Here is a 16,785-nt window from a genome sequence, read left to right as displayed (position 1 = left end):
AGTTTTTATAACATGTTCTTCCTCTACCACTTCTCCAAAAACCTCAGTGGAAATCTTAATCTCCTCTAGCAATAATACATTGGCTGTTTTCTCAAATAGTTTTTTTTCCTTTTCTGTTCTTAACAGAGAAATATTGGTGTCTTAAAGCTGTACTAAATGAGTGTATTTTTCCTTTTCTATAATGACACCAGCAGACCATGAACCCTTTCTTAAATATCTCCCTCCCTGTTTCCCTGCTTTCCATAAATAATAAAATATCCTCACTCCTCTTGGATGTTGTTGACAGTCCCTAACCATAACAATTACTACAAACAGATTTATTTTTTTTAGTAACATCATAAATATTATGTAAAGTAAAACTGAAATGTCTTCCCTTGACAGCCATTCTCTGTTAAAGTTAATAACTGTTTCAAGATAAAGTCGTAAAGATAGGCTGACAGCATCTCTTGTATCTAGAGGTTTTGCAGTTCCCTCAAGGCAGAGTCTGTGGTTATATTGTGCCTAGAGATGTAAAATCCTGTTTCATCAGTTAACTGGTTAAATGTTATATTTAACTGTTTAACCGCTTAAACGGGAGTGGGAAGTGGGGCTGCTCCAGTCTGTCCAGGCTACAGCGCCCCCCACTTGTGATGGCGTGGCTCCTGCTGGGCTGGAGTAGCCCTTTCCCTGCTCCAGCCCGTCCTGGTTGCCAGTTAACTGTAACTGGTTAACCATTCACATCCCTAATTGTGCCATATGTACTCTATTTGCAATCAACTTTTGTTGTAAAGGGAATTTTTTAAAGTAATTCCACTTCACGGTAATTTCTGAAAACAGTACATCTGGGAAGGTGACTTTTAAAGATGTCACATGTCCCAAAGCGCTTGCTTAAATGGATATTTCTCCAAAGGAAAGTAGTTGAACCAAATGGAAGTAAGGGGGCGTATCAGGAATGCTGATTTTCAGCTTCCCTCTTTCCATCCCATTGTGGGTGACTAGAAAAGGCAAGAAGAGAGATGGATAAAACTGCACCATGCCACTAATGTATGTGGGAAGGACAATAATTCCATGTTGGAATAAGAGATTCTTTACTCAGAGCACTAATTAATGTCCTTTTTAAAAAACAAAAATAAGCCAGATTTCTTGAGAATTTTTTCCCTGCTGTCTGCATCCCCTTTGTGTCATATTCCAGATACACTAAGGAGCTGATAAATTCTAAAAAAAAAAAAGACCTAAAATCTTGCAGAGTACACTTGCTCATACACACGAACTCTCAGTTCCCACTACCCGCAGGCTGGTGTTTATTATTACTGGTTATTCACACCTGAAGTTAGCCTTGTGCAGAATAAATTGGCTTGTATATAAGTAAGTATAGTTTGCAGGTTTTCACACCTGATAATGTAGTATGATGTTGTTTGTGATTAGAAACTTAATTATTTTCACTTAGTCAATTTTCAATAAGATTGAAATGCTGTATTTTTTTAAATAAATTCTCAATATAAAATACATGTTTTAAAGACATGGTAAAATCTTCTTTAAAATGTTTGGCTGCATCTCTCAGTATAAAAATATGTAAGGAGTAGATGTGATTATCATTATTAAATTGGAGTCCATAAAAATGCTAACATTTACATTTGACAAAATTATCTACAGCTTTTTTTAGAATTTACAATGGATGAAAATAATCTTGACTTATCATTTTAGGAAATGATTCCATGCTTTTAAATTTGACCCATCTTTTTGGTTGAGGCAAAAGACTATATATTAAAAGAAGGACTATCAAATGGTCCTGACATCAGTGATTACCTTCAGATAAATAGTTTTTATTTATATGATTGGCTTCAGACAGTATTCAGCAATATCAGGAACTATTTCATTAACATACAAAGATACGTGTATAAGTACATTTGCAGATTGTCATAAGGATAATATTTAACTGTTTAACTGCTTAAACATGAGCAGGCAGTGGGGCTGCTCCAGCCTGTACTCCCCCTCCCCCCACCTGTGATGCAGTAGTCCCAGCCAGGCTGGAGCAGCTCCCTGACTGTGTCAGATGGGGGGGGCTGCACCAGCCCGTCCAGGTCACCAGTTAACTGTAACTGGTTAACCATTTACATCCCTAGTTGTGAATAGCCTTATTATCCAGCACTCATGGGGAGTGGAAGGTTGCCGGTTAATCAAATGTGTTGGATACTCAAGCTTATTGTTCTGCCCCCTACTTAGAGGAAACCGCAGCGACCAACCCCTGCCTCTCTGGAATGCCTGGTGACTCTTCCCCTCGACTCACACAGCTGTCCTACAAGGCAGGCAGACAAGTGGGCCAGCTGCCTGGGAGCCCTCCAGCAGAGCGGCTCCCAACAGCTCAAGGCAGGCTGAGGGGGAAGGAGGCACACGAGGATAACGGCAGCTGGCAATGGCTAAAGGCATCAGGTTGGCTAGTTGGACAGGCGGGAGCAGGGTGCATGCCCAAAGACACAGGGATATGGTGTGTGTGGGGGGGGGGGGGGGACAGTGTTCCGTCTAAGCTGCACAGCAACACAACCCCACAGCTGCTTAATGAGCCTCACCCAGCCAGGGCTCCACACCTGAGCTCTCTGGCAGGGGGAGGAGCACATCTCCCTCAGGGACAGCAGCATCTCCCTGCTGGGACAGAGCAGTGAGTCTCTCCCATTTGGTAGGAATGATATTCCTGAATGCACATACATACCCTGCACCTTTCAGCTGTCTTTGTTGAGTAAATAGTTCTTTTCTGGGTGGTGTAACAGAGCAAGAAGGATGGTTAATCATCAGTTGAAGTGTCAGCTATAGAGTATTTATCTGTTAAGCAGCTAAGCCCTGCTGAAAACTTGTACTGTTTCAGGTTTGTCTCTTTTCATCTAAAGTAATTCATTACTCACCTACAAGTGCTGTCATAGATCCCAGCAGTTGTGAAATTAGCTTCTTCAACACTCTTGACAAATTTAAAGGAAAAATAGGGGTTTTAGATTATGACGTTAAGATTGGTAAATAGAAGTTTTTTCTGGTTGCACATGGGCGCATTAAATTGTGACTTAGTATATTTGAAACATAAGCAAGTTGCAAAATGTTTCCAGAACAACTGTAGTTTACTTATTTGTCCTTCATAACTTATGATCACAGAGACAGTATTATATTGGCACTGCTTTTTGCTATAGTGACATCTCAGCAAAGCTCAGAGATGAAATGTAAATTTTCAAACCCCCATGGGCATGCATGTCAAAGTCAATTTTGAGTTTCTGTCCTTGTGTTTCTCTCTCCACGTTTACTCAGAGGCAATATGCAGCTGAAAGAATGTCTAGTGTCACTTTCCATTAAACACAATGGAATCCTTTCCAGTTATTTTGCCTTTTAGTACAAAGAAAAATGGTTTTTAGTTGGTTTTGGTATTAGGGTAACTTTTTTTCCTGTAGAAGTGTTTTGGTGTGTGTATGTACTGAGGAAGTGGGTCTGGCCCATGAAAGCTCATCACCTAATAAACCATCTTGTTAGTCTTTGAAGTGCTACATAGTTCTGTCTTTTGGTTTTAGCAAGACCAGACTAACATGGCTACATCTCTATTACTACGTACGTATGTACGTACGTGTGTGTGTGTGTGTGTGTGTGTGTGTGTGTGTGTGTGTGTGTGTAATAGACCCTTACTTAGGGATAGATTCTGGACCAGAGTTTTGCTAGTGCTATGTCTACATTATTACAGCATAATACTCATGTTACTATTACACGTGTTCACTTCATTTCTCAGGATGCCTACTTTCTAGAAAACACATTAGTTAGGAAGAGATGTGTTTTCCACCTCCTTTCCCCAAGTGCCCATGTGCTGAATGTAGAATTTGTTTCAACTGCAGTCTATCTATTTGCTTTTATAGCGTTTATTAAGGGAATCCCTGTGAAATATTATTCCCATTTTACAGAGGTGGAGCTGAGGTGTGAGGAATAATAAATGGCTTGTCCAAAGTCACACAGGAAGTCTGTGAGCCAGGAATTGAATCCAGATCACTGCAATGGCAGTCTAGCGTCCACAGGCGTGCGCATGGAGTGTGCCGGGTGTACCCAGGCACATCCTAATGTCTCGGGCCAGCTAGAAGGGGATTTGTGACGGGGCGCCACAGCCCCTCATTTTAAATTCCTCGGGGCACTGTGGGGCAGAGGGACCGCATGCGCAGCGTCCTCAAACACCACGCAACAGGTGCGAGGGGAGATGCCCGGGTGTGGCATGATGTCACGTCTGGGAGTTTAAAACCGTACTGCCCAGCTCCAGAGGCAGCTAGGGCCCGACTACACATGCCAGCCCGAGCCATTTTTGCGGCCCAGGCCCCCACCCAGCCCCAGCAGCAGCAGCACCACCACGCGGCCCCCTGAGGCACCCCTGCCCCGCCCAGCCAGGCAGCACCGCACGGCCCCCCAGGGGCGCCCGCTCCCAGCCCGGCAGCACCACGTGGGCCCGCCTGGCCCAGCAGTATCACATGGTGCTCCTGAGGTGCCCCAGGCTATGGCCTGGCCAGCCTGTAGTTTGGACCAACTCTGACTCCAGCCCCGCAAGCTGGAAGGCAAAAGCCTAAGGTAAGGGAGGGGAGGGAAGAAAAATAATGGAGGGCAGGAGAGGGGAAGGAGGAGAAAATAAGAGGAAGGAGTGGGAGAGGGAGGGGGCAGGTCAGGAGAAGAAAGGGGAAGGCACCAAGGGACATGGTAAAGGAGACACACATGCCAGGGGGCCAAGTGGAGACAATGAGGAAAAGGCCAGGAGGGGAGGTATCAGTGGGAGGGGGACAGGGTGATGCTGGGAGAGGAGAAGGTAAGGGCTTTGGGGGCTAGAGGAGGGAGGGAGAGGTCCTGGGAGAAGGCTTGAAAGAAGGGATGGGTATGAGAAAGGTGGGGATGGAGCAAGTCATGTGTGAGGGCACAGGGGCATGAGAGGAACGGGGGCAGAGGGTGGTGAGGGGATGGACATTAGGGGGAAAAGAGGGGCAGGGGCAGTGAGGGAAGGGGGAGGCATCAGGAAGGTGCAGGGTAAGGGAAGGTGCAGGTGCCAGGGGATTCTGGGGGTGAAACAGAAGGACAGACACCTGCAGGGGAGGGACCAGCACCAGAGGAGAGAGGCAAGGTAGGTGTGTAGAGGGAGGTGTTAGGAGAGGGGATGAGGAGGGGTAGTTTACATGATCAGAGTGGGGCTACTGGAGGAGTGGGCACAGGGGGGAGAGAAGGGCTGGTGGAGGGGGGCAGGTCTCAGGAGGGCTGAGGGCAGTGAGAAGGGCAGGAGTCAGGACAGCAGAGGAGGGTGAGGGGTTGGGAGGCAGCAGGCACCATGGGAGCTGATGGAGCAAGGGGAGGAGACATGGCAGCAGAGGGAAAAGGTAGAGGTTTGAGATATGTATTAATAACTTGGGTGCCACAGTGGCACATCCAAACAAGCCCCATGAACTCAGTACTGGTGCACAACACAAAATTCATTCTGCTCTTGGGAGGAAACTCTTAGAGGGAACACTTCCCCCAGCCTCTCCGCCCCCGAGTTAATGTCACACACGTTAGGTTAATGCAATTGCAGGATAGTTGTATGAGGGAAGTTTGGTGGGGGCCAAATTAATCCCTATTGGTAGGAGGATGGTGGGAAAAGTTGGGGGGGATCACATGACATCTTTTACTTCTGGTCATGTGTCCATCTTGCCCTGAGAATGTTACCTCCAGAGGTGTGGCCAATGGGGCTCAGGGGTGTGGCCAATGGGAGTCAAAGTGCCTTTTAAAAAAATTCTTTGGGTGCACACCCTAATGAAATGTGCTGCACACGCCTATGCTAATGCCCCTGTCCACTAAACTATCCTTCCTACCCAGTCACTTTCAACTTGTTTCACAAGGATTCAGTAGTAATTTAGTAGCTCAGCAAACTAGATAAGAGATTCTCAAACTAGATCAGGACACCACCATTTTTAATGGAGTTGCCCAGCAAGTCTGAAGCCCAAGCCCCATTGTCCAGGACACTAAGGTTGGATGCCCCCTGCCCAGGGCAGAAGCTCTTAGATTTCAGTTTTGGACAATTCCTCCCCTCCCTCACTGCTCAGTGCAGTAGGGTTCCAAGTGGGCTCTGTCTTTGGTTCCTTCTCTTGGGGTTGTGCACTGATTTTTGTTGTTCAGAAAGGAGTGATGCTGCAATGAAGTTTGGGAACTGCTGGACTAGAGTCATAGCTTTTACTGCTCTTTTGCCACTCCCTAAGGGCCCAGCCTTGTAACCTGATGGAATCAGTGGGCACTTGAGAGGGCTCAGTATCTTATGGAAGTGGGCCCTACATGAGGAAATGTTCGCTACACAAAAGGGCAAAGAAAAGCTGTGTTAAAATATTTGCTGTGTTAGATTGGACTGTCCAGTGAGTAATATTCAGTTGTCCTGCTGTAGTGTTTGGTTCCAGTCTTGAATTGGTGTGAAGATCTTCAGGTATTAGAGCCATCTACCTGCTGCAATTTTCCTTTAAACCTTTTGAACAAACAGCATTCTCAGTTGGATTCCTCATTGCCAAAAAGATCCGCTAAGCTGAAAGACCTTTTTATCTATGATTTGAAGAAATATAAATCAAGTCAGTTAATTATTCCTCAATTAGGTGTTTAGTAAATAAATTCATTGCCGTTACTGACCCTTATAAATGACTACTTTTCCTCCTCCTGTTCTGACTGACATGTAGCAGGAATGCTTTTATAATAAATAGGGTGTTTTTTGTTTTTTTTTTGGATTTGGTTTGCAGCTCAAGAGGTTTATTAGAACGCCGGAAATCCCTTCCAAACATGTGAGGAACTGGGTCCCTAAGGTCCTGGAGCAGCGGCGACAAGGCTTGGAAATGTACTTACAGGTGAGCACCTTGTTAGCAGTGTATGGGTAAAGAAGCAGCACTCATTTTCAGAGCCATCCTGTTGTGAGCACTGGAGCATTTTAATATATACCCAGAGATAAGAGACCTGGGATTTCACTGGTGCATTTTGGACCCAGAGGAGAACAGTAGACCTGGATTCTTTGTAGACTGGGGCCCCTTTTTGTACCTTCTGTCCTTTTGCAGGGGGAAAGAGGAGAAAATTCAGCAGAGCAAGGCAATGGGGAATTATTGGTTATATGACAGTTACCCTGTACGCCCCCCACGGCAATCACTTAAATACCTGCTATGGGAAGATGGTACAGATTAAGAATGTAAAATCCCATTTAGTCAGTTAACTGGTCAAATGTTAAGTTTAACCAGTTCACTGATTAAGCGGGATCCGCAAGCAAGGGGCTGCTCTAGCTTGGCTGGCCGCTGGCCCTGTGGGGTGATGCTTATTGGGTAACGGGTTAATTAGTTACCCATTCACACTCAAAGTACAGATAGCACCCCATTCCAATGTTAAGTTTAATGAAGTTGTGGCATGCTGCTCAAAATACATCCTTGTATTTACATGCACATCTGAATTAAATGCTTATTTTCAGAGTTGACTTTAAACTACTTCAATGCTACATCAGTTTACAAGTAGGGCAGGTTCAGATAGTTGAGTCCATTAAGCAAAATCTGGCTTGGCTGAGGTCAGTGACAGAACTCACTGTCTTCTGTGGGGCCAGAATTTTACCTGAGGTCAACAGCTACACTAAAAATTTAAGCCTGACTCTTAGGTGAGCTGTTTAAGCTGACAAAAGGGGGAAACATGAGTTGCATGCTAACAGTTGTGATAATTTGTGGCTTAGGTAATGAATGAAAATTTGCCCTAATATTTGCATCGACATTTGTTAATTTTGGGAATTCCTACTGCAACCATGTACCACTTGAAGCTCTCGCTATTTAGAAAATGAAGAGTACCTATGGTGTTAAAGTTTCTTCCAGGTTTCAGAAACGGCTGGGAGACGGGGAGGGAAAATATCATACTTTAAATTTCAGAGTATCTCTAAAAGGCAAGAATATAGGATCTGAGGAGGAAAATACACTTGTTTATTTTGATTTATTCTTGAACTTTTTTGTTCATAGTGAATGTGAAAAAAGATCATAAACAATCTGTAACTATTACACTATAACTATTATCCACTATAATTATTATTATAATTATGAGATACTGTGAATTTATGTATAAAAATGTGAGCTGCTTAAAATTAACGGTTGCAGAATATCACTCCTGGGGTTGTGTGTGTGTTTAGGGGTGTATATTTTGTAATAGCATGAGATATAGGTAAAATAATCTTTGTAATTTCTCAGCAATGAAATATCACCCCCTACTGGAGGAGTTAATTAATATATATTCCTGCTTTTATTGTTATCTTTTGGTTATATTGTCAATAATGCAAATGTGCTCATGCACAGAAGAAAGAAGAAAAACACTCATTCATTCATCTTCATTTGAAATAGGGATACATTTGTGTGCCAAAAGGAAACAAAACTGATGGGAAAGGAAATTTACAACATGTTTTTTTTTTTTAAATATAAGCAGAATTTTAGTTAAGTGGCTGGATTTTCCAAAGTTGTGACCACCTGGCCATTCCCAAATACATTTTAAATTCTTGGCCTTTAATTTCAAACTGTACATGTCTAAAGTGTTGAAAGGAGATCTGTATAAATGTGTCAGCAGGGATTTAGTGTTTGTCTACTTTGGCTATTACAATTTTCACCTGCTGTACTTTTAGTTGTAGATTGCTAGCAGCTTTTTGGTACTAGAAGGTTGTTAGTGAATCATGATACAGTTGTAAAAAAATAGTAATTTTTCAGGTCCTTATGAGGGGATTGAATGTTTACACAATTTCTACTGTCAAACAATTGTATTTATGCTCTCATTTAGTAATTTTTACTGTAAATGTTGCACGTTTAAAAAACATATAGTTGGCAAAATGAGTGTAGTACCATGAAGGCTGTCAACAAATACATGTTAAACCTCTAGTCTGGCACCCTCGAGACTGATGTTGAACCAGAGAATTTGTGGGACCACAGGAGGTCAATATTATCCAGCAGCATTACCAACACTTCCACTGCTTACTGGGCTCTTAGCTCTAATTTACTCCTAAATATCTTCTAAGTAACAGCACAGAACACTAAGAGCCAGGACTGATGGCAGTAAACAGACTTTATGGAATCACAGAAAACTTGGCCACATCCATGATAAGTAGACATCCGACTAACTAAAATCATACCAGACCACGGATGTTGCCAGAACACGAAGTGCCAGAGAGGTTCAACCTGTATTGACCTGTTTCAGTCATTGCCTTAGGTTGGGTTTTTTTTTTCTGTTGTACTTCATGTAACTGGGTATGAGGGCCCCAGATACTGTATTAATGTTTGGAACAAAATGTTTAATTGCATGAAAATGGAATGTTACACTTAATTTCTTTCTTTAACAAAATAATATGTGTAATATAATGGTAGACAAAATTGCAGTAGATGAAAAATGTTCCCTCACTTTTACTTTAACCCAGCTTTTTGCATTATTTCGTAATTTAAATTTCAAAAAGCCAAGTTCTCATTTTTGTATCCTTCTGAAGAATTTAAAAATAGTTAATTAGAAATGGTTTTAAAGAGATTGTGCAATATAAATGAAATGTTTGCATTTCTTCTAATATCTGTCCCTTTTTACTGTATGTTGTAAGTTCATTAGTTTATTTTTTCTTGATTTTGAAAGTTGTGTGAGGCTTTAGTCTTTTCATAATGGATTGATTTTTTCTGCCTGGAAGTACTAATGGTTGATTTATGTTTTCTTTTACATGATTGCCACATTTTACACGTTCAAGATTGGAAGTTACAATTTTTACTTAAAATACTATGGAACAACTGGCTAAGTACCAAAATGTATTCAGTAGTTTCAGTGATAATAATAAACAGCATTCTGTGGCATTGTCAATACTGCACACACACTGACTGACAGATAGGAGATAGGTTGGAATAATTAGTTCTTATTTGTAAATGGGGAAACAGACACGAAGTGTCTGAGAATCAGTGACTGAGCAGAGACTAGAGAGTTCAGACAGTTTTCACTTGGAGCCCATGCTCTTGATTGCTAGGCTACAGTGTCTCAGAAAATACTGTTGAAGGGCTTTTTACCCATCATCTGCCTGCAATTAGCTATATAAAGAAGAGATTTCATAATCAAAGGGATAAAGGTTGGGGAAACTCAAATCTAAATTCATCTGGGTCTCTTGTATAGAAAGTCTCTAATTCTGAGCAGAAAGTGTGGATGTTTACACTGGTGAGATCAGATCAAGATTTGTTTTAACCTCTTTAATTTACTAAGAACACTAGGAGTTAGAAGCAGGGCTGTAAAGTCATAGGGCCAATTGTTAGTACAGGGAATGAGGAATATACATCTGTTGCTTCTAGTTCTTTTTTCTTCAATTCTGCTGTACAATCTTTGACTGCTGATTTGGCTTTTACCATAGAGAGGTATAGAAGTAGAAATCTCCTTTGATAGCATATCTGTAGAAATAATGATTGCCTGAGATGCCTCCACTCTCTTTATGGTTTATTTGCTCATTAGATAATTGGTTAGGATTCTAGTAATAATTATTTCTCATAAAATGGAGAGGGAGGGATCTGGCAGGAAGGATAGTTATGCTTCAGAATGACACGGGGGCAGCCAGGGGCCAGAGATGGACGAGGACAGCTTTAACACCGTTGGGCGGCAGGGGTGGAGAAAGGGGCAGTTATCTAGTATGTATTTCAGAGAGTTTGTGTGTCTGTCTCCCAGCCAGGGGACATGTACCCCTCCCCCAGCTGTGCCCGCTACAGAAACCATGGACAGCATAGCAGCAGCCATGCTTCTCACTTGGTCGTAAGTTGCTGTGGTGAAAGAGGGCTAGAGTAGTCCTCTCTCCCCGGTGCAGCCTTAATACTGAACCCCTCGTACCTGCTCCACCCCAGAACAATAATTTAAATGAAGAAAAACAAAACTTATTTGAGTTAAGGACCTGAGCAATGCCAGATCTATCTTCTAATTGTTTATATAAGCAATAACTGCCATGTTGTCAGTCCTGATCGGTATTGGCTAGACAGTGGTTTCCAAACCTTTCCTCTCATGACCCAGTTGAAGGAAATTGTTGTTGCCTGTGACCCAACATAATTTGACTAGAGCGTAGGCTCCAGGGTGGGATTGAGGATGAGAGTTTCTGTTGGTGAAAGAGACAAGCTTTCAAGTCACTCACAGCTCTTCTGTAGGCCTGGGAAATGTTCTCAGAGCATCACAGCTAAATCCAAGCTGGAACAGATCATTTAGTGCAGGTAGTTAACTCATTTTCTAAGGGATGACTTAAGGTGACGTGCCCATTAACATGGTTTCATTTAGATGACAAAAAGGAGGATTTCGTGGGTTATAGGTTATTGTAATACACCATAAATTCAATATCTTTATTGAAATTATGACTTTTAATCTAGCAGACATATGCATTTAAGCTCTCAGCTTTGTCTTTTGAAGTAGTTGTGCAGGTTTCCTTTGAGGACAAGGAATGAGAGGTCAGATATGGAGTGATTTGTTTTGTGACATGTTACTGTCATCCAGTTTTACTTTTCTACTAGCTTGCCTTTTGGTAGTTTGGCTTTTCAAGTTAATCAGAATAGATCTATTCTAATTCCCCCATGCAGAGGAAATCTCATTGTTAGCTAATATGAGTCCCTCCCAAGATGACAGATATAGTTAGCAGAGGTTGCTTGTGGAGTTACACCTGTAACTCAGAATGAAAATACAAACACCAATCATAGATGGAAGAGGATTTAGTCATTGGAGAAGCTGCATGACTCTTGTGGTATGCTCAAGTTGAAAAAAGCTCTCTTTTTTTGTGATTGACAACAATCCAAGGTAACTGTGCACTTAAAGTCCTTCTGAACTCTGTGCATGGTCCAGTGCTTCTGCTTTCTCTTAATCTGCAGTTAACTAGTTCTTATGCTGATGAATATAGCTATGACCACCATTTATACTGTAACTCCTCTTGAGTAAATTCAAGGACTGAGATATGTCTGAAAGAAAGGGCAGTGAAGTGGGCTGGTTGCCAAGATAACATTGGTGACCTTAAAGTAGGTGAACAAACTGCTAAAATACACAAGTGTTGGCATTCTATCTGAGTACAGTTATGGCTCCCTGTCACTATAGCATCTGAATGAATCAAACAGTGACTCTAGAGGTTGAACCTCTCTAGTCCAGGACACTCTGGTCCGGCAACATCCGTGGTCTGACAGAACCTGAGAGAGCCTGGAGTCTGTTAGCAGAGGGGCCAACCTCCCCTCATCTGGCAAACTCCCTCCTTTGGGACCAGTGAGGTCCAACCTGTGTCTATGAAAAAACACATGAGGAAGGGAAGTACTACAGGTTGGAACTCTGATCGAGGCTTCCCTTTTCCGGCAACATCCCTGGTCCGGTATCATCCATGTGAGTATTCATGGGGATAAGCTGTTGAGCTAGGGCCAGGAGCATTGCCAAATTAGAGGACCAAGATAGAGCACCTGGGGCAGCACAGTCACTAGGAGGAACACAGAGCCCCAGTCTCTGGGGGGAGGCCAAGCGGAGCTCTCTGTCACTGTGGGGTGGACAGCAGCATGGCTGCCAGAAGGAAGTGCAGAGCCCCCCTGGCTATAGTGGAGGCACTGGGGAGGAGCAGCACAGTGTTCCCCAAATGGCAGCAGATTTATAAACAACTGATACTGTTTGGTGGAGCTCCCTGGATGGAGGCAGGGCAGCAGCAAAGTTGCTTGGTACAGCGCAAAGCCCAGACGGCAGCAGGGTGCTGGGGGGAGCACAGAGATGCTGGGCTGTAGACGAGTCCTGGGGGGCAGCAGAGCCGCGGGGGAGAAATCAAAGCCACCATCGGGAGCATAGAACCCCAGGCAGCAGTGAAACTTCTATGGCTGGAATGGAGCTCTGGACTTCAGTGGCATTCCAGGCTGCTATGGGAGAGGAGACCCACTGGCGGGGGAAGTAGAGATCCCTTCTTCTCCCGTGCTGTGAGGACAGCAGAGCCCTGGTGGCAGTGGATCTGCCTGGAGAAAAGCCGAGCCCCTGGGCAGCCAGGGGAAAAGAAGAGCTCCTGCCACATTGACCTCCTCTAGTCCAGCAAATTCTCTTATTTGGGACCACTCAGGTCCTGAGGGTGCCAGACAAGGTAGGTACAACCTGTATTAGTCTCGTTTTGTGCATGGGGAGTTAAGTCACACAGACAGTTTAAGTTAGTTATACAAGGTCAGACAAGAAGTATGGGGCAGATCTGGAAACTGAACTTAAATGTCCTGAATCCTATTTTTATTCCCTTTCTATTTTCATGTCTGATGCATCCTTTCTCTCCCCTAGATGAACTTCATTTTAAACTTCTTGAATTCAGTGAAGAAAATGGACTATTTAAAAATCTAGAATTACACTAAGCCGCTGACTTTTTTCACACTTTGAAGAACAGGGAGAAAATTCCAATGTCTCTTAATGAATAAGGAGCTAGTACTGCTATGCAGATTTTTATCAGGAGAGGTTGTGTTCAGAGGTAATGCATCTCTTTTGATTGAGGTCAAGAAACTGATACTGTTTAAGAATAACCTAATAGTCTTTTACTTGACCTTGTGCTTACATAAAGAAGGCAGTCATGACTCCTAGAGAAATAACTGAGAAAAATGGATTTTAGGAGTCAAAACTTCTCTGGGATTTGAAGGTTTGGTAATTAACCCTTAGCAACTGACTCAACATTTTAGAAGTTTGAGGAATCTAAACCTTCAAAACAAAGTGTGAATCTTATGAAAAATGTTGGCTCAAGATTGTTTTCTAGCTACGTAAATGATCTAGAAATGTTACATACTTATGAGCTCCATCCCAAAATACTCCAGAGTAGAGGTTTGCCCTTGAAAAGATATATTAATAAATATACAGTCTTTTCTGCAATTGATAAAGACCAAAATAGATGTGAGATAACATATGCTAAGGATGAAGCATCCAATTTTTTCCCCATTCACCGACTTAGGCCAGATCTATATTTACATGCTGGACATTGATCTTTAGGCGATAGATTTATCGGGTCTAGTTAAGACATGCCAAATCGAATTCTGAGGGTGCCCGGGGTTGCCACTGGTAATCCTTGCGGTCACGAGGAGTAAGGGAATCTTACGAGAGCGTTTGCTTCCATCGACCTCCCACTGTGACGATGGTGCCAAGCTTAGCTTAAGTTATGCCAACTCCAGCTAAATTATTTACATAGCTGGAGTTCCATACCATAAGTCAACTTTCCAGATATAGTACAGACATGGCCTTAGAGAATTTCTAAGACCTAAAGGTGTAGTCAGGATCTGAAAATCAAGGATGTTATTTTGAGTGTTAGGTTTAATTATTACAATATTTTTTAATCAGTCTGAAATAGGAGGGAAGGTATATTTCTTTGTCATTTGTATAATCTGTTTTTTGGAAACAATTCAACTGCAGGTGAAAAATGCAGATAGTTTGCAAAGTAAACCTGCAAAAGGGAGGCCGGAGACCCTTTTGAGAATTCAGTACAAAATCTGATTTCAGTTGATGGCTTTTTTGAGTTGCTTCAACAAACATTGAATCGGAATATTAAAGATGAAATAAAAAATAAATGTGATGTTTGGATAAAATATATATAAAATATTATTGCATATGAATGAAAATTTTAAAATGTGTATGGTAGCACCAATATTAATCTGAGAGAGTGAATTCTAAAGTTGTTTCACTGTATGTATTTAAGTATAAGCACCTAACTAATAAGACTGAACTGCCTGAAAATATAAAAGAATCTAACTAAGTGTGCTACAGGGATACTCTTTGGAAATGTCAGTCCTCTTTGACAGTTGATACTCTTTTTGAAATCTAAAAAAATATAAGAATCCTCTGCTTCCTTAAGACCAGAATGCAGACACATATTTTTCTTTCAATTTTTGGGAGAGAATTTTAAAAGTCTGTCTTTCAACCAAGCAATGGAAATTACTCTAGTTCCATGTTTTGATTTAGGTAGCTCAATCCAGTGTAGCAACATTCGGTGAAAATTAGTGTTTTAAAAAATTGATCTATTGATGCATGTTTTAGATTATGATCAAGCTAAATCTCTTCAGTTACAAGCAGAAAAATTGTGTTTAAAAAAAAAAGAGATTTCTAAAGTCTTGTGGGGGGAGCGGGGGAGGGGCCTGTAACCTATCTCCTGCCCAGGCGGTGGAGCTAGGGCTTCAACTTTGGCTCTGGACCCCAGCAAGTCTAAGTCAGCCATGGCAACCCCTCTAAAACAGGATCACAAGTTACTTTGGTGATCCAGAAATCACTGGTATAAAACAAAAGAATATAAAAGAATAGATTTCATTGTGGGGAGACCATACTTTATGGTCCGTGACATGTTTTTCATGGCCATTAATTCTGAAAGACCCATTAAGGGCAGCCCACCTCTTGACAGCCCTTTTTCTGTCAGAAATTTCCCCCAAAATCCTAAGGAAAAGTCTCTTGAGGAGAAAAAAAACCTAAAGAATGAAATGTATTAACATGTCCAGAAAAAATGCTTTTTATAATGTTGCGCTTGTAATTTTAAAAGAGGTTTAGATTTATCATAAATAACTATATGTGCTCTTTTTGCTTGAAAAAATGGACTCCACCAGTAAGAGAGCTAATTTTCTAGTTGTAATTAATTGTCACTCAGTTGTTCACTCCAAGATCGGTTGCCCAAGCCTCAGAAGGAATGGAAGATTTGCTGATGTAAACAGTTTTTTCAGACTCAGATCAGCACCCCAGAGATCCACCTTTATCTTCTAGAAGTTCATGTACCTTCTGTTAATCTCAGGAAGAACAAGAGTTTTTCAGAGCTTGTGATACCAATTTTATTAGGAATTTCAAACTTAAAGATACGAATAACTTGAGTCATTCCATGAAGAAGAGTCACCCTCTTCAGCTTCTGAGACTAAGAAGAAGGAATCTCTGACTTCAGTTTTTTTCTTAAATCTGTCTGGATTTGATTGTGAAGAGAAAGAGCTCTCCAACATGTGGTGAGGAATTTAGTCAGTGTTGCATTTCCCAGATCTAGTTGCTATTGGCCATTTAAGGCAGTTTTGTAACACTTCTGACAAGGAAGAAAGTTAACGCCCTGTACTATATTATTCATGTTGCACGAGACTAAAGGTTGGCATATGCACTAAGGTAGAAAAGTCATCTTGTCCGCCTTTTCCAGTGCATGATTGTTCTACGTTGTATATTTGCTAGGGCTTTGTCCCTCTGAATGGAGAATGAGTATTCTGCTAGTTTTTGTGACTGAAATATTGCTTTATTGTGTTCTTGATTGAAGAAGATACAGAAGATTCCTAAGACTAGAGGAATTAAGTGATCTGTGATGAGTAGGATATTCCCGCCTTTTTTCTATTCTCTACCTGTGATTGAGGAAAAATATCTGAGAGCAATTCATAATAGAATAGAGAGGTCCCCACTGTATCTCTGCAAAGGTGGAACAGAAACTGGAATATCCTTGTATGTAGTTAGAAAGGTGACCATCAATTTCTATAGTGATGGAAAGCCCATGAACCTGTATTGTGGAGTGATATAAAATATCGAGGGGGGAGCAAGATATATGTTGATACTTTTTACTGTGTAGAAGCAATCTTAAGAATCAGAAATAGGATAGATTTAGTAATGTTTCCGGAATCAGATAATAACAAGGACTTGAATACAGGAATGTTCAACCATTAGAATATTTTCTGCTATTACCAAGAGATAGAATGTATATCACATGTATGAACTCTTTGAGTGTTCATTACATTTTCCATCCTCACCTGAGAAGTATACTCTATATTGGTCCCAATTCAGGAAACCATCTTGTTTCTGAAGACATGTAAGCATGCGATTAAGTTTACTGTTAAGCCT

At 41.7% G+C, this 16,785-nt stretch overlaps 1 protein-coding gene across 2 annotated transcripts in view; it reads left to right on the top strand.

The window, feature by feature from the left end:
• SNX24 (sorting nexin 24) overlaps positions 1–16,785 on the top strand; it is a 153,930-nt gene that overhangs the window by 85,106 nt on the left and 52,039 nt on the right. For both annotated transcript variants that reach the window (XM_089779284.1, XM_075931941.2), the window contains exon 3: positions 6,723–6,827. In XM_089779284.1, coding sequence (XP_089635410.1) covers positions 6,723–6,827 — 105 coding nt within the window. The remainder of the gene's footprint in view (positions 1–6,722; positions 6,828–16,785) is intronic.

The sequence above is a fragment of the Pelodiscus sinensis genome, chromosome 6, assembly GCF_052426305.1.
Source record: "Pelodiscus sinensis isolate ZL-2025 chromosome 6, ASM5242630v1, whole genome shotgun sequence".
NCBI classification, from domain to species: domain Eukaryota; kingdom Metazoa; phylum Chordata; order Testudines; family Trionychidae; genus Pelodiscus; species Pelodiscus sinensis.
This window is presented reverse-complemented; position numbering and strand designations above follow the sequence as displayed.